Here is a 17,375-nt window from a genome sequence, read left to right as displayed (position 1 = left end):
AGCACTCTATTTATTGGCACAATAAGCTCATTGCTATTCTGAAAAAGAAACTTTAAAGGTGCTCATGGGCTTTTTCTGAAGGATTAATTCTTGGCTTTTTGTATATAAATAAAGCCATAAAGATCCATACAGCTTGCTTGTAAGAAGAGCTTTGCAATCTCTGACAGTGTTATTATTATCTAGATATCCAAATTCGGAATGATAACCGAAGAAGTTAAAAGCAACAGCAAAAGTCTGCGTTATTACATTATCAGCTTTACACATATCTAATTTTGTTTTTGGTAGAGAATAATCAAATTCGGCTGGTTACTTACAGAATACATCTTACTCACAAAGGAAAGGATGTTCATGTAAGAAAGTCAAGTATTTATTTAGGTTTTAAAAAACGAAGATTAGAAGCCTCAACTACCCATTTTTAGTCATTAAACAAGGCCAAATAAATCTTGTACATATTATATTACTTTATACAGGAATCAAGAGCTTTGTCGCTTTCCCTAACTTGGGGATTTATTGTCTTTAAATAGACACTTGTTCCACCCTCCAATATCTGACATCTAAACAATTTATCTGAAAAAGAGGAGAAACAGGCAACGATTCTCGCTCTTTTTACATTTAAAAGTACATGAAAAGTAAGACTTTTGTTGTTGCTATTGTTACTAAGTCGTAAAAAAGAATATGAAAGTCTAGACTATAAGACATTGGCATATTTTAATCTCTCGATTCAATAAAATCAAAGAAGTCTGCACGAGTTTCCAATTTTGAGCACTTGCATCTCCTACTGAATCAGTACAAAACATCTCACTTAATTTTATTTGTGTAGCCTAAATAGCATTCACTTTCATACTTTGAATCTAACACACTTTTTTAAGTTTCTTTTTTTCTCTTTTCTTTCTCTTTTATCTTTTTCATCTTTTTTTCTTTAACCCTTACCCTTCCTTTCTACATAACACAAATAAACAGAAAACACCAATTCCAACAATGAAACTTCTCCTTACTTTTTGTTTACTAGTTATTGTTTGCCTCGTTAATGTCGCAAAGGCTGCTGACCTTCGTGGACGTGGAATTGCCACAGTCATGCAATTCGGCAACTCTACTACTACAGATCTCAGTAAGCGAGGTGGACGTGGCACCTGGTAGATTCATGAAAGCATAATATTCGAATACAAAGTGATTGACAGCTGGCATTATTATAGGTACAGCGGAGCTGATTTGAAGAATGCCGCTTGTTACGATCGTATTGGCCTTCCCAAATACTCTGCTACTATTCACAGTATGATCGGCGCCATGGTAATAGATATAATTAAGCGAATGCCAAATACCAACCACGTTCACATTTTTTAACGTAGGCTATGAAGAAGTTTGAAAACTGTTACAAATGCATGAAAATCACCAACAACAGTAATAAAAAGAGTATTGTTGTTAAGATTGTTGACAAGTGTGCTGGCTGTGTTGTCGGAAAGGCCATTGATTTGACTCCTGGTGCTTTCCAAAAGCTTGCTAAACTTGATGTTGGTGTTCTTAACATTTCTTGGAAGGCCGTCACTTGTCCCAGTAACATTAAACCTAAAATGGGTCCCAAAAAGGCCTAAATAGAATAAAAATGACACTAAAATATACATGTTATTTGTACTTTTATAATCATAAATTATTTTGTCTGCCCCCTCCCGTTTTATACAAAAAATACACCCAGACGCATAAAGTTTGCGCATACTTTTTCTGAGCAAATAGAAAAGGTATTGACATAAGTGAAATTGTCTACGCGTATGTGTAATGAGATTGATCCCGATATTTCATAAAAATGCTTTGTTTCTTGTTTAAATGTTTATTTGCTCATAGCAAATGATTTTTTACAAATACAGTATTTAGTTCTTCTTTTCTTCAGCTTCAGCCTTTTGAAGGAATTCGCGAATGAAGGCTTCTTCATCAGAAGAGCTAGCTTGAATTGGAGGAGTGGCAGGTTGAGGAGCCTTGGGCTTCAACATGAAGTAAGCACCAAGGGCGGCATAACCACCAATGAAACCCATAGCAATCTACATATTTTTAATTAACCAAACATGAAAAGGTTCATTAAAGTGTTTTCTGTTTACCTTGTGGTTAGGAACTTGCTTTCCGGCGATAGTGTAATAACCTCCCATTTTAATATAGTGTTTCGGTTGAGAGAAAAAAAGTAGCAATTGCTTTCACCAGGGGAGATTAAACAGAAAAAAAAATTTAGAGCAGTGGTCGGAAATAGAAACAATACAGTGACGTATTAAGTATCCCCGGCATTCCCTTTCCCCCGTACTATTTTACAAACAAAGATTGTCGGAATAATGCCTGTCCGGCAAAATCATACTAAACATTGAAGTTTTGTTTAAATGTTATATTTTATTGAAGGTCCAATTGAGCGCTAAAAAAATAAAACAAATAAGTGTCCGCCCGGACCAGATCAATCCGTTTGGAGGTTTGATGTTTAGAAAAAAACCCTTCGGGTTCAAGGGTAAAAAATGATAAAGGAAAGTAGGGTGCATAGAGAGACATACGAAGTTAGTTAAATTGTCTCAGCTATTCAATTAGTTTTTGGCCATGAGGTGCCTTGCATGGGATGATTGTATAGTGTTGTAGTTGATCTAATTCATGGAGGATAGAGCATATAACGGGCTATCGACAGGTCCAGGACAGAGCAATACTAGAGGGAACAAAGGTGCGTGTCGGAAGCATATTCAAAAGGAAAGATATAGGGTCAGCTATTGTTTCAGGCATACAGAGACGGCGATGCATATTGAGGCAGCTGATGGCGTGTCGTCTTGATAGATTGTTGTTGGGATGGTAAGGGCAGGGTTTGGGAGCTCCACCTGGCAACCAACCAAGGCGCCATCGTATACATCGACTTCTTTCTTCATGAGTCATTGGTAGCCACAAGATAGGGTCGAGAGTGATTGTTGGGCGACAGCTGGATAGTAGTCTGGAGTTCTTACCTTGGATCTGTTTTTCAAGGTTAGAGCGGAGGAATTTCTTTTTTATTGCTCTAAAGCCTCGGGTATCTAAGTCGGCTATTGTCGGCGGCATCAATTTCCACAGAGCAGTTTTTGATAGTTTATACCATTGATGACCTCTGGTGTACTGTATATGTGGCATTAAGCGATACAGCAGTGTGTCCTCAGGTAAAGATAATGAACGAAAGAGGAAACATTGAAGTTTTGAGCAGTAAATGCTCCACTAGACATTTTTTTATTTTCCTCGTCTTAACATTGCTGTCAATAAAAGAGCCGCTTACATATTTTTTATTGTCCTCTATCTTCATATTTTTAAAGATGAACTATACTTGTTATTCGCTTTTAAATAAAGAACTAAGTCATATACAGCGTTGTTATATCATGCTTCGCGAAACTCAGAGACAAGTAACTTCCTATAGTGAGCAGCAAAGTCATCCCAAATTCTTTACTCTTTTTCAAGTACAAGTATTTGATAAATTTCTTTATTACAGTCATAACATCTTCCTATGCTTTCTGATGAGTTTTGACTCTTTCATCTTCGCCAGTGAATAGTTAAAAAATTTACAATTTAAAACTCTCGCGTTTATCAAAAGGATTACTGGCAAATTTAAAGAGCCTGATGTGGGAGACTGATAGAGAAGAGATTATCACAAAGTTGGGCTCCTACGTTACCGTTTTGATAATAAACTGGTTTTCCTGACTTCATGATGCACTTACACCAGTATTACCTTGTTGACGAAAAGGCCATGCATTGGTCTGCTGCGTATCAGCCTTAAATTTATACTAACATGGGAATAAATAATTATATCGAGAGTTGGCACAATCATCTCAAGCCCATCTATATAAGAGGAAAGGGAAATAGAAGAGTTGATAGACTGATTTGCATCTCAGTAAAGGTCGTTGAAGAAGACTATCGGCAAAGTATATTAAGAGTAACAGTCAATATAGACTGAATGGGCCAAGAAGAAGAAAAAGAAGTGAAATCGATGCTTACAATACCACCGAGCCTTTTATGAGCGACATGATGGAAGAAGTAAGGGATGAAAAACGTGAGAAAACGTCATTTTCTGTGACCTTCTTCTCTTCGCCTGAGATCCGATATAGTATTAAAGGGATAGATATCATGACGACAAGTTGTTTTCGCTCTGATTTCGACTTGAATTGTAACGCATGTAGGCATATACACCTGTTGTGTTGTGTCGATGAACGTTTAGAAGTCTACCAAGGCAAATGGTGGTAACTTTCGTAAAAGTATTAGATCTAAATCTCTTAAAACTTTAGCTCGAGCATAATAAATAGCTATATCCCAAGAGAACGTTGGTGAAAGTTCGACAACTCAGCAAATCCATCACGTAGACAACATCAACGAACTCAGCAATGAAGCAAGCAGAGTTGTTAGTAAAACAAATAGATTTATCGCTGTATTGAGTACTTTCAAAGAGCAAATACTTCAGCTTATCACAGTAAACATGCGTGAATTAGAATTCAACCTTCGCTGGTTGCAAGACTTCTTTTCTGCAGAAACCCAAAAGATACTTCCTCCCAACATGAATTTTAAAAGACAACGACGTCAGAATATTTTCTTCTTCTTTTACAAATAAAACAGCTTAACGAATGCATCATTCAAGTATTTTTTTTAACTTTCATAAAATAGACGACATGAAATAAGTAAATCAGTGCAATAGCTCTTTCTTTTTGTTTATTTCATCACAAACCTAGTAATAAGCCCTACCATATTATCATATAAAATAGTATTAAAGTATTTCTGTATTAATTTTCACTGATATATAACAAAGTGATGCTCGTGCATTAGTAAATACTCGTTATTTGTACCTTTGGGTTTTACAACTTCAGCTCGTGTTATGTACTGCATGTTGGTGTATGGTCCTGAGTTTATATTACACAATTCCAATATCGCTCAACAAAGCACATGTGTCTTTGAAAAGAATCGTCTAGCCCCTTGTTAAGCTAAGATTCATCAATTAAGTTATATAAACTATAATTTTCGGAGAGAAAACAATGTTTTACAACCCTATTTTCCTTTTTAAGTAAGCCAAACATCAAATTTTGACTTTTAGTTTTTTCTTCTGTGGATGTATTTCAGGACTTCATGGTAAAGACACGTATAGCTTCTTTCCACAAACCAATAAAAGCACCAATTCCATTTGATTGACTGATTTGGTATAATAGAAAAACGAACCTGCCCTTTTTAAATGACAAAGCATTTTTAGGACAGTCTTTTAGTGACAACACTTTATTGTCTGTATATTTGAAAAGCAAAAAAAAAAAGAAAGAACGCTGGATTTATGCGGTGCCACTTTCCTTAATCTGATAAGAAAAAAAAAAATAGAAAGAAAAATGTGAAGTTTCTTTGCCCTGTTTGTTATCGCTGCTATCTTCCGGGGTCACAGTCACGGCTAATTTCTTTGGGGTTTTTCGCCGCATTCTCCTGGGTTTTCCCAGCTTCAGAAAAAATATCTTCTTTTTTTCCCTCTTCTTTCGTACTAGAATAACATGTCCACTGCTGCTATCAGACGTCAAGTTATGAGAGGTGTTGCCTCTACTGCTCGTGCTACTGCTACCAGAGCTGCACCAGTTTTTGCTAAACACGTCTCTGCTCGCGCTTTTTCTGCCACCTCGTAATTATAAAAAATTATTATCTCGAAAATACCCTTGCTAATCTTTTCAAATCAGTGCACCTAAGTTCATTGCTCTCCGTTCCTTAGCCAACCAAGTCATCAATAAGGATGCTCGCTTCTACTCTTGTAAATTTACTTTTTGCAAAATGTTAGAATTTTTTTAACCCCAAAAATTTTTCACTTATAGCTTATCCCGCTCACAACGTTATTGCTATGCCTGCTTTGTCTCCTACGTAAGCTTGAACTCAATAAATAGCAGTAATTGTTTCTAACTTTTTTCTTCTTGGTAGTATGACTGCAGGTGCCATTGGTGCTTGGCAAAAGAAGGTTGGTGATGAAATCCAACCTGGTGATGTTTTGGTAGAGATTGAAACTGATAAGGCTCAAATGGATTTTGAATGTCAAGAAGAAGGTTTCCTTGCCAAGGTCTTGATTGAAACTGGTGCCAAGGACGTCAGCGTTGGTCAGGTAACACTTATAATTCGGATGTCCGGGGTATATAGATAGGACAGAAAAACTAAATTAGGTATTTGTAGCCTATTGCTGTTTTCGTTGAAGATAAGGAAGACATCGCTGCCTTCGAAAACTTTTCTCTTGCTGATGTAGCTGGTTCTGCTCCTAAGGCTGAAGCTACTCCAGAGCCTAAGGAAGAAAAGAAGGAAGCTCCTAAGGCTGAAGCTAAGAAGACCGAGAGCGAAGCCGTTGCTAGCCACGGTGGTAAGCATTACAAGTATTGTACAATTTAGTTCGTACACTAATCCAAAGAACTTTTTAGGTCGTGTCTTTGCCAGCCCTCTTGCTAGAGTAAGTTACTATTGCATATCTTGACGATTATGTGTCTAATCATTACTACAGAAAATTGCTGAAGAACGTGGTATTGACATCTCTCAAGTTAAGGGTTCCGGCCCTAGAGGAATTATTTCCAAGGAAGATGTTGAGGGATACAAGGGTAAAAAGAAAGATATAAGGAATACCTTCCCATGTTATTAATCTTTGATGACATATAGCTCCTGAAAAGGCTGCTGCTTCTGGTATCGCTGCCCAAATCCCTGCCGCTTACACTCCTCAAAATGCCACTGGTGATGCTTTTACCGACATTCCTACTACCAGCATGAGAAAGATTATTGCTAGCCGTTTGACCGAATCTAAGCAACAAGTTCCTCACTACTACGTGACTGTTGAAGTCAACATGGATAAGACCTCTAAGTTGCGTGAGGTCCTTAACAAGTCTGGTGATGGCAAGTACAAGCTCTCTGTCAACGACTTTATCATCAAGGCCTCTGCTCTTGCTCTTAAGAAGGTTCCTGAAGTTAACTCCGCATGGCAAGGTGACTTCATTAGACAGTAAGTGAAGCATTATATAAAAAGTATAATTATATTGAGTTATTTCTTTAGATACAATTCCGCCGATATTTGTGTTGCTGTTGCTACTCCTAGCGGTTTGATCACTCCTATCGTCGCCAATGCTGAAGCCAAGGGTTTGTCCACTATCTCTACTCAAGTCAAGGACTTGGCTAAGCGTGCTCGTGACGGTAAGCTTGCTCCTCACGAATACCAAGGAGGATCCTTCACTATTTCTAACTTGGGTATGTTTGGTGTCAGCAACTTCACTGCCATCATCAACCCTCCTCAATCTTGTATTTTGGCTATTGGTGGAACTCAACAAAAGGTTGTTCCTGATGAAACTTCCGAAAGTGGTTTTGCCGTCCGCAACGTTATGGAAGTTACTTTGAGTGCTGATCACCGTGTTGTTGATGGTGCTGTTGGTGCTACCTGGTTGCAGGCATTCAGAGAGTACATGGAGAACCCTCTCAAGATGATGTTGTAAATAACTCTACATGATATCTTTTTATCCTTCTGTTCTCTCCTCTTAATATATTGATTTTGTTCAAAATGATTTATTCTTTTGGAGTGAATTTTCATTCAACTTGTTGAAACTCATTTACTCGTCATTTTATTTGAAGGCTTCATTCCTTCATTATTATATGCTTTATAGATTTTAATTATGGTATATGAGCTAAGCGTTGGCCCTTAATGCGTACCTTTCTTTTCCTTTCCCCTAACCTAACTTGGCAAGGATCCCAGATGGCATTCTGGTTGAGAGAATATAGTGAAAGATCTATACACATGATATCCATTTTCAATAAATCCTCTTATAATATACAACGTATGAAAAATAAAAAGGTCGGTTGAATGCCGACTTAACCTAGACATTATAATACTAACGTAAGACACAAATATGCAAAACATACTTAAGAGGAACACCTATAAATTATTTACATAAATAAAGATGAAGTATATCTATTAAGAAATAGAAAAGTCATCGTCTGCAGTAGTGGTATTAATCATCATAGCAGTCGTTATCTTGGTTGCATGTTCAAATGTGGTGGTAGTGTTGAATAAATATGAAATGAAAATATATGATGCTATCATGGATAATGTACCTACTCATACACTGTATATTATAAGAGGATTTATTGAAAATGGATATCATGTGTATAGATCTTTCACTATATTCTCTCAACCAGAATGCCATCTGGGATCCTTGCCAAGTTAGGTTAGGGGAAAGGAAAAGAAAGGTACGCATTAAGGGCCAACGCTTAGCTCATATACCATAATTAAAATCTATAAAGCATATAATAATGAAGGAATGAAGCCTTCAAATAAAATGACGAGTAAATGAGTTTCAACAAGTTGAATGAAAATTCACTCCAAAGTACTGTCTACACTACGAAGCTGTTTTAAACAATTTTTTTCTTATTTGCGATATTCCCTCTGAGTTTAATTTGAAGCAAAAAAAAAAAAAAAAAAAAAAAAACCTGCAGTGTGCACAAATGACGGCGGCAGCTGATTTAACCCAAAAAGTATAAATTTATAAAAATCCTCATTATTTTCTAGTAAAAGGGCCAGGGTTTTCTCTTTCTTTTTCTTTTCTGAACAACAATTATGATAGATGTCACAGTTAATTCACAGCTGATTACATCAACTACTGAACCCCTAAAAGAGCAATCACTGAACAATGATAACGCAGTGAATATGCTATTGGCAAAGCTTGATGAAGGAACACAAACAGTAATGAATTTGCGCTCCATTTTGACCTTAAAAACTGCCGAATTGAATGAATTATTGGCACAACTCGAACTTACAAATCAAGCCATCACGACTGTTGAATCTACCACTGCCCAGATAGAGGCAATGTTGAAGGATCTTGGGTTATCTGATTCAGCAAAAGAAAGCTTATTAATAAATGCTGGAGCATGTCTTGATTCGGCTATCAAGTCTGCTTCAGTCATTTACAATAACAATAATAATAGTAACAACAATAGTAATGCTAAAGGAACCATTGTTCGACGTCCTTCAACTGCCAGTACACATAGTAATGGAGTTGATACTGTTAGCTCAACAGAAAAAAGATTCGTAAGACACAAAAGAGGGAGACGAGGGAGAAGAAAAAGGAAATTTAATAATCTGAATAATTATTAGAGCAATGCTAGGTTGGCAACAAGAATAAGATATAAGCCTGATACAAAACACATTTTAAGAAAATTGAATGATTTACTAAGAGAATTGGAATTAGATTCCGGAAAGTTCTTTGCAAGTCTTGGTACTACAGGTACTTTTTTATACAAGCATATGGTGTTTATGCATGAAGACTAAATATTTTCCTATTTAGATGATTATGAAGTGTTACAAAAAGCCTATGTTGATCTTGATATTGCAAAGACTATTTCGTTATCCGCTAAGAGTAATATGAAGAGAAGAAATATATTGATCAGAAGTGCAAGAAGAAGAAATAATTTAGATGGGATTAAAACTGTATAGTTAACCTTATAAAAATGATGGGATCAGCATAAACTCACAGAAATATCTTTAATTAGTTGGGAGATAAAATTAGAGAAGGTGTATCTCTTTGGATGACTTATACAAAGAATGCCCCATTGCTAATTAATGGTGAAGATATTATCACTGTTTTGGATCGAGAGGATAGTTCTTTGGCAAAGAATGTAAGATAAGCATACATTATCAATTATTTTATTCAACGTGTCTATTATATAGTCAGCAACACCATCTTCACGTATATCTTATGATGATAAATACAGCAATGCCTCAATGACACCTTCATCTTCTGGACAAACTAAGACAGTCAACTTGAGATATAGCTTGTCCAACGAAAGCACGGCTTCTTCAAAAGCAACAAAGCATGTTAGAACGCCATCCGTTGTTACCAAGACGACCGAATCTGTCAAAGAGACATCTATTCCTTCTCCAGTGCTATCACCAATCAATACTACAATAGCAGCTTCCAATAAAAAGACTTTCCGCCCGTCAGTCGGACCCCGATTGACTCCTGTAAAAGCTAATATTGGTTTACCACGAGTCAGAAACCACCTCTGTTACTCAACATCATGCTAAACCTTCTATTTCTCCATCATCGCCTAATAAGAATATAGCAGCCGCTATAGCAGTTCATAACATGAAAACACCTACGAAATCACCTTCTACAGCAACAACAAACCAAAAGAAACCAACACCTAGCGCTTCATCTCTCACCTCATCTGAATCTACGGAAACAGGCAAGAAATCATTATTAAAGCCACCCTCACAACGTGGGCCTGGTTCAACATTAAGATTAAGAAGTATGTTGGCAAAGCGATCATCAGCATTGAAACCTCCTACTGCAGTAAATACTCAAAACGAATGATGATCTTTCTAGCTTCTCTTCTATTATGATTTTTTATATTGAATATTCCCTCGTATTTTTTTATGACGCTTATGCTATGTATACTTTTTTTCTATCACATCTTTTTTAAGAAAAAGAATTTAACTTATTTTATACATACCCAGTGCATTGTTTTTAGTATTTTGTTTACAGAGAAATGACATTATGAAACTATATACAGTATTTATTTATTTTTTTACTTTTGTTAACATTTAGACTGTGAAACTTGTAAATAAGGTGCTGTTTGGATTCGTGAAGAACCAAGAACAAGATGTCCGAATAACTCTGCATCATACAAGAATCCACTGTTATTAAAGATGATGTTTTTAAAATAATCAGGCTCTGTTGATTTCAGGTGATCATGCACTACTTGTGCATTATGCAAGCGTTCCTGTGCAAAATAGTGATCATGCTGATTATAAGGCGTTGTTGAAGATGGCAAGTCTTGGGAGAAAAATGTAGTTTTGGGCATTTGCTGGCTTTGATCATTTGTCTGAGAACGGTTACTTTTGTATTTCTCTTGAGCGATTAGTAGCTCTTTAATCACACCGGCTAGGTTCTTACAACTCAACCAGAATGGTGAAAGCCCCTATTTGAAAAGTTAGTTTAATAAAAGGTATTCCGTGATTTATATTGCCTCAATGAATTCATGTAAAATTGTCAGACCTTTTTGACACTTTTCTCCGTCTTTGTCGATATCCGAAAAGGCTGATGCCATGAGAAAAGTAGCCAAAACATAAGCCAAATATCCAATATAAGGTACCATATTATGGCCACAAACATCTTTCATAACACCAAAGATATCTATGGCTGTATCTGCACATTTATAGCAGGTCTCGAGGCCTCTTTGTATTTTCGTTTTTAATTCATCTGTCATTGCCGTTGCATAGTATACTGCATTAGTGTAAGCTAAACTTCCTCTATGAAGTATAATCATACTACAACACCACATAACATGGCAATTAAGCCAAACTGCCAAATGTTGAATGCCTGCAAACTTTTGATGGTATTTTAAGTTCCCCTCTGTAAAATGGAACTTTTCAGGCAAACTTTCTTGCCATGAGCAAAGTTGCATATCAAGGTTTCTGTACTCCGCAATGGATGGCAATAGAGCCTTGTCATTTTGTCTATGATTGGACATTTTATTCATCCACCTGTTGACTTGACCGAATTTCTCTATACATGCTATATAATGCTTGGTGATGTTTAAAAGTGAATCCTCATGGATTGGATATCCGTAAATGTCCGTATGACAATCTGGCTCCTTAAGTAGAATAATTTCTGCCAGGGTTATAATATGGGCATCATAATCGGCCTGGCCAACACATTGAATTCGGTGGGTCCCTGCGCTGGTTACTCTAGAGGAAACAAGTCAATGGAAGAAAGCTACAACCTATTTACGTCACATACTTATCAAGTATAAAACAACTCCAAAACATTCGGCGCCGCATGGCCATTGCAACAGCGTCGATTGAACCATCCTCAGTATGTATGACTGTACTTAATATTTCTTCTTTATGATAGCCTAACTCTCTACAAAGCCTGATACGAAATGGTAAATTTAATAAGAATTTCAACCAGGTTTCTTCTGACTTTTTAACAACGGCTTACCTAATGGCTATATCTGCATATATCCAGGACCTACATTGATATGTTAAATGGATTCAAAGTGTGTGTACAACATCTTTACATTGAACCAGAAGCACGACCATATTCAACACAAGACATAATACCCCAAAATTGAATGTTGGCCACGGTTGGCCGAAGCATATTATTGTCTACTAAAGACAGCGCCTTTTTAACAAATTCTTCTTCTGCCAAATAAGGTGAACTCATATGAATAGAAGAATGGCTCGAGAATCTATAGACCATTGAATGGGCAAGTCTACTATAAGCTTTCTTTTACCTCGCACTGATTGCCATAATACTATAAAGCAGCGGTCGTGATATAGTCCTATTCTTAATGCTGGTTTTTAGAATAGCTTGATTTAAAAAGGGAAGAAAATGATTGATGTGCTTAAAGAATATATTAACAAAATGATTCACAGTCTCCAATGGTGGAAGATCATCTATTAAATATAACTATAGTTTTAGCTATTTTTTTATTATGAAAAGTTGTGAAAAAGAGTAAATGATTTGCTATTAGACATACCTGAATAAGCTCCGATAGATGAGAGACTACTGAGCATTAATTTATCATTGTATCTCAACATTTTTTCCATTTGAGCAAGCTTATGCTCTAAGCTCTGTACATATCCTTTACGTGGACCTCTTTTCTTACTTTCCGCATACTCACATACAATACCAATCTGTTGACAATTAGAGCAATGGGGCTGCTGGCCATCACATCTTATCTATGCCGTATTATTGAAACTGTCATTTATGTTTCACTCTCACACACACCATAATAACCCATTTACCTTTTTCTTTCTGCAATAGAGACAAGCTTGAGAGATCCTTAATCTTTTATGAAAAGAGCTTGATTGATTCATAAAAAAAGTAAAAAATGGAAGGGAGAGAAGAAAATGCGTCGATACCTTATTTTATTTATGCCAAATTACATTATTTTCGCCAATTTTAAGAAAAAGTTAGCTGATCTCAAAAAAAAATTTAAACCATCATTTAATATTAGCCGAGAAAAGGAAGAAAAAAAAAAGAGAGAGAAAATGGGACTGATAGCAACCTTATCAGTCTTCTTTAAATATACATGGTTGACCAATTTTATTTTCTTAATTTAATAATCACTTTTTAACGTTTATTCGCTCAAGAATCAAATGTTCTAGCATATTTAAAACCTGCAGAAATACCAGCGCATTACTGTTATATCTTTTAAATTACATACTTTAACTCAATGGATAAAAGGGGTTCTCTAGACATCTTCAACAATCTATTGTTTCTTATCATTGTTTTTTTGTTATCCTTACTTTGTTGACATGAACAAACACTTTTGTTTGCTTGCTTAGTAGATAATATAACGAATTCAAACATATCGGGTAGTTTTTTAAAAAGGGCTTATGCTTCTTATATAAACACAAATTTGATTAATTATATTTTTCAATTAAGCTAGTTATGTCATCAAAAGCTTATAATGAACTCTAGTAATTCATGTGCTCATGGGTAGTGATTATAGTAGGGTTCCAATTGCTTGACCACACTGTATTGATATCTGTCATCAATGAACTGTCTGACAAGTAAGCCAAGATTTTCATTAAAATTAAAGGCGCCAGAAGTCGCCAAGTTCTTCTCATTTGTAACAGCTTGAAGTTACCTGTGAAGATGTTTCTTCAAATGCTCAAACATGCAACAAAAGTCTTCTTTAATCAGGCTAGTTTATGTCTTTAATAGCTTAGTTTTGCCATAAATAACTTTACAGCTATCAATAGCGCTGATGATGACATATGAAACAATACCTTAATCATATTCTTGTCATAATAAATAGATCCAACGCTTTGGCACTTTCTAATTCTTGTTACTTTTGCTTCTGCTTTTTATCCATATTAATATTGTTTAAAGTATGGATATCCTTTATCTTATTTATCTTTCTTCCTGAGCGTATCCTATTGGCTAAACGTTTTTACCAGGTAAAGACAGTTTTTTTTTTTTTTTTTTTTTTTTTTTTTTTGTGTATGAGGATTTTATTGAAGTGCCGCCTTTAGACGTACACTGTAAGAAAACAGTTAAATATATAGAAGTATGAAGCTAATGTGATATTTGATTAATGTCTTTAAATTTTTCCTGATACAGACTTTCTTGATGTATTCTGCGAAGGAGTATAGTTGCTCTAGCAGCTGCCTCATTTGGCCAGAAGGGCGAGCCATCAAAAACATGTTTCCAATGATTTCTCCTTAAGCACAGTACACCACAGGCAAATACTTGGAAAGAATCAGGTAAAGACAGTTATACAGTCAAACCTATGGAAATTGGCGTTTTCACAAAAATAATTGTCAAGCTTTTTTTCCGCTAATTTATAAAACCAATACTCTGATAATAAAACGTCTCTAAGTATGCCACCTGGCTCTATCAACGAAAACAATACACCAAGCATATCAAATGTCCTTACCCAAGAGGAAACTACTGAATTGATTGCCCAGTTCGAACAACACCGTAAGGTCTTAAAATGCCCTCACTGTGAGAAACAGGGTCTCTTTCGACGAAACGGCCACACTAAGACAGAACCCCCGCAAGCTCTTTTCTGTTGTACCAGCTGCGGTAGTAGCTATAGGGCTATAACTATGAGATCCATTATACATTCCTGCATTTCTTCTTTTACACAGATGTCGACTACAGAGAGTGTCGAAATTTCTAGACCCTCGCAAACAACTCCGACCAACCAGCTAGACTCACTTGGTAGTCAATCAGGTGACGTACAATCTCTTCTAAACATGATCCAGCGCCTTACACAAGAGCTTGCAGCCGCCAGATCTGAAATTGAGCAACTCCGTACCACAACTATCCAGTTACAGAACCAGCTTAACCACGAAAGATTAACTAGTAACCAACCCACACCACCTGTAATAACAAATATTCAATCCTCCTTTGATATCCCTGAACCCACGCCAACAACATCACCTTGGCATAACCCCGACCAAGTACGTCGATTGAAAGAAAGCCTAATGCAGCAAAGACAACAGCGACGACAACAAAGACAAGAAGCCGCCGCCAGAATATTACAGCCACCCTCCGAGAATCAAGGCTTTAAGTACATCTATCTCCCCACGAAGGCCCGAGTACCCATTGGCCAACTTCGCTCCCGATTGCGTAAATTGGATATCAATAATAACCGTGTCCTAGATATTCACCACCCTGATCGTAATGTCGTAGCCCTACTGGTGCACAATGATTATGCCGACGAACTTCGTCCCATCTGCAACGATTCAAGGTAACGCTGAAAGATGATTTTAATCCTTGTGATCCTAAAACCCCTCGTGACCCCCAATACACTGATGCTTCTGACGAAGAACGAGCCAACCTCGCCTTTATGCATCATTGCAACCGTAGGTAACGAGCTCTGAAATTCATACGTACCCCTGTTAAATTTGCTGTTGCAAGATATTTTTACGCCCAAGGATGGATCAGCAAGCAGACTTTACAGGAGAACCTGCCCTCAAGCCGACATAACAGCGAACCAGAGTCAGATCCACTATGTTTTGAAGATGAGAACATGAGTACCACAGATGAATATAAGAACCAAGATCTTCCTTCTGATGAGGCCTGTATGAACGATGCCTTATCACTATGAGTAATATTACAATTTCACTTTTCAATACAACTGGTTTAGCTCGTCAAGCCATAGGCCCTATCCTTAATATAGTTCGATCCTCTTCTGTTCTCCTCCTTACGGAAACCTGGCTCTTAAATCCACTTAAGTATTCAACGTATTGGAAACAATACCATACATACTGTATTAAAACCCAACCTCTAGCTACCAAAGGTAGTCAAGGAATCAGTTTTCTCGTGAATCCTGACTGCAAGTATCATGTCCATCATTTTAGAACTGACGATACACCATTAAGTCAGTACAAACTGTCTTTTACCATTGCTAACGTCTTAATCCCTGTCTTTACCTACCTCCCCATCTGGATAACCAAACCGTCAATCAAGTTTTAAACTCTTTACCGTATACAACTAGCCACACTAATACGACTATTATCTGCGGCGATTTTAATGCTAGACTGGGATCTATTGTAGGGGACCACTCAACGAACTCCAGAGGCAATCTGATCATAAGCTGGATACAAAGAAACAATATCATCCTATGGAATCAAAGGTTGGCGTATGGACAACATACTTTTATGGCCTACCAGGGCAGTAGCATTATTGATCTATTTATGAGTACTACCGAGTTTACTGGATCCTCCATGAGAATTCGCCAAGATCTTTCATTGGACTCGAATCATAAATTAGTGTCTCTTTCCTTTCAAATCAATGCCAGCATTCCACAACTCCCAAGGCACCCACGGATTATCTGGGATCTAGGAAAACTCAAGGACCGCAACAATCATGAAGTATACCTGCGTCGCTTTCAGGAGTTATCCCAGCCTTTATTGCAATATCATGAAAAACATTATTATCATATGAACAATAGACATTATGCGGTTGACTATATAGAAAAGCTCAATGCTGACCTTTGTCAGGCAATATATACCTCACTAGATGACAGTTGCGGGAGAGTTTCACTCTCTACAGGTCCATTACGCGACTTCTGGACTGACAAATTGCAAGAAGCTTACGCCTACCGAGAACTCTGTTACAGGAAATGGAGAAAAGCATATGGACTCAACAAGCTCCATTATTGGCTAAAGCACCAAGAAGCTAGAGCTACTCTACGTCGACTGATCGCCCAACGTCGCCGAGAAACTTGGACCACTTTCTGTAAACAAATGGCATCTGAAGAATATACCAAGGCAATATCTAAGCTTAGCCGTATTCGCAAGAACCGAACTTTGAAACCCACTTTCTCCACTCCAGAGGGCCCACAGCATGCAGCTGATATAATGGCTTCCTACTTGGAAACTACTTTCTCAGGTGATCCTCTTAAAAACGTCCAACTTTACGAAATCGATACCCCTGTTTTACCTTTTGAAATAGATTGCCCGTTCACCAGGGACGATATTAACCTCTCTATCCGTTCCCTACCAGTCAAGAAAGCACCTGGGATCGATCACCTGCGAAATGAAATGCTCCAACCAGTATCTCATCTGCTAGCACCTATTCTCTTTCACCTCTTCCATATGTGCTGGGCTTGGTCATATGTCCTATAGACATGGCGCATTACCCAGGTGATACCCATATATAAGAAAAGCTCATCATCAGATCCAGGTAATTACCGTCCAATTAGTCTGACCACTATCTTTAGAAAGATCTTGGAACGCTGCATCCAGCACATTCTACAAACCGACGGACCACCTCTTGATATAGCCCAAGGTGGCTTTAGAGAATCCCGCAGCGCATTAGATCAGGCTTTGTGCCTCACAGAAATTAGTCACATACTGCGTACACACTACCAGGTCAAGCCTGTCTTAGCATTTCTTGACATCAAGT

The 17,375-nt window shown here is 37.2% G+C and overlaps 8 protein-coding genes across 8 annotated transcripts; 5 read left to right on the top strand and 3 right to left on the bottom strand.

Moving 5' to 3' along the window:
• Positions 1-978: 978 nt before the first annotated feature.
• Positions 979-1,363, top strand: RO3G_06356 (uncharacterized protein; the record flags this gene model as incomplete). Its single annotated transcript, XM_067660946.1, has 3 exons — positions 979-1,133; positions 1,194-1,270; positions 1,347-1,363. The coding sequence occupies 3 exons, from the start codon at positions 979-981 to the stop codon at positions 1,361-1,363; spliced, it is 249 nt and encodes an 82-aa protein (XP_067517047.1).
• A 499-nt stretch (positions 1,364-1,862) lies between these two features.
• RO3G_06355 (uncharacterized protein) lies at positions 1,863-2,135 on the bottom strand (the record flags this gene model as incomplete). The annotated part of the gene is made up of 2 exons (XM_067660945.1): positions 1,863-2,030; positions 2,088-2,135. The coding sequence occupies 2 exons, from the start codon at positions 2,133-2,135 to the stop codon at positions 1,863-1,865; spliced, it is 216 nt and encodes a 71-aa protein (XP_067517046.1).
• Positions 2,136-2,640: 505 nt separating this feature from the next.
• On the bottom strand, positions 2,641-3,283 carry RO3G_06354 (uncharacterized protein; the record flags this gene model as incomplete). Its single annotated transcript, XM_067660944.1, has 2 exons — positions 2,641-3,198; positions 3,257-3,283. The coding sequence occupies 2 exons, from the start codon at positions 3,281-3,283 to the stop codon at positions 2,641-2,643; spliced, it is 585 nt and encodes a 194-aa protein (XP_067517045.1).
• Positions 3,284-5,489: 2,206 nt separating this feature from the next.
• On the top strand, positions 5,490-7,442 carry RO3G_06353 (pyruvate dehydrogenase complex dihydrolipoamide acetyltransferase; the record flags this gene model as incomplete). Its single annotated transcript, XM_067660943.1, has 9 exons — positions 5,490-5,614; positions 5,670-5,740; positions 5,802-5,847; positions 5,905-6,082; positions 6,151-6,331; positions 6,390-6,418; positions 6,470-6,563; positions 6,622-6,958; positions 7,010-7,442. 9 exons carry the CDS (start codon positions 5,490-5,492, stop codon positions 7,440-7,442), a joined length of 1,494 nt encoding a protein of 497 aa, XP_067517044.1.
• A 1,118-nt stretch (positions 7,443-8,560) lies between these two features.
• RO3G_06352 (uncharacterized protein) lies at positions 8,561-10,027 on the top strand (the record flags this gene model as incomplete). Its single annotated transcript, XM_067660942.1, has 5 exons — positions 8,561-9,031; positions 9,098-9,227; positions 9,288-9,430; positions 9,493-9,618; positions 9,671-10,027. 5 exons carry the CDS (start codon positions 8,561-8,563, stop codon positions 10,025-10,027), a joined length of 1,227 nt encoding a protein of 408 aa, XP_067517043.1.
• A 935-nt stretch (positions 10,028-10,962) lies between these two features.
• On the bottom strand, positions 10,963-11,475 carry RO3G_06351 (uncharacterized protein; the record flags this gene model as incomplete). Its single annotated transcript, XM_067660941.1, has 1 exon — positions 10,963-11,475. The coding sequence occupies one exon, from the start codon at positions 11,473-11,475 to the stop codon at positions 10,963-10,965; it is 513 nt and encodes a 170-aa protein (XP_067517042.1).
• Positions 11,476-14,716: 3,241 nt separating this feature from the next.
• On the top strand, positions 14,717-15,573 carry RO3G_06350 (uncharacterized protein; the record flags this gene model as incomplete). Its single annotated transcript, XM_067660940.1, has 2 exons — positions 14,717-15,213; positions 15,384-15,573. The coding sequence occupies 2 exons, from the start codon at positions 14,717-14,719 to the stop codon at positions 15,571-15,573; spliced, it is 687 nt and encodes a 228-aa protein (XP_067517041.1).
• A 589-nt stretch (positions 15,574-16,162) lies between these two features.
• RO3G_06349 (uncharacterized protein) lies at positions 16,163-17,095 on the top strand (the record flags this gene model as incomplete). The annotated part of the gene is made up of 1 exon (XM_067660939.1): positions 16,163-17,095. The coding sequence occupies one exon, from the start codon at positions 16,163-16,165 to the stop codon at positions 17,093-17,095; it is 933 nt and encodes a 310-aa protein (XP_067517040.1).
• Between the last annotated feature and the right edge of the window lie 280 nt (positions 17,096-17,375).

Source organism: Rhizopus delemar, genomic scaffold, assembly GCF_000149305.1.
Source record: "Rhizopus delemar RA 99-880 supercont3.4 genomic scaffold, whole genome shotgun sequence".
Lineage (NCBI taxonomy): Eukaryota > Fungi > Mucoromycota > Mucoromycetes > Mucorales > Rhizopodaceae > Rhizopus > Rhizopus delemar.
This window is presented reverse-complemented; position numbering and strand designations above follow the sequence as displayed.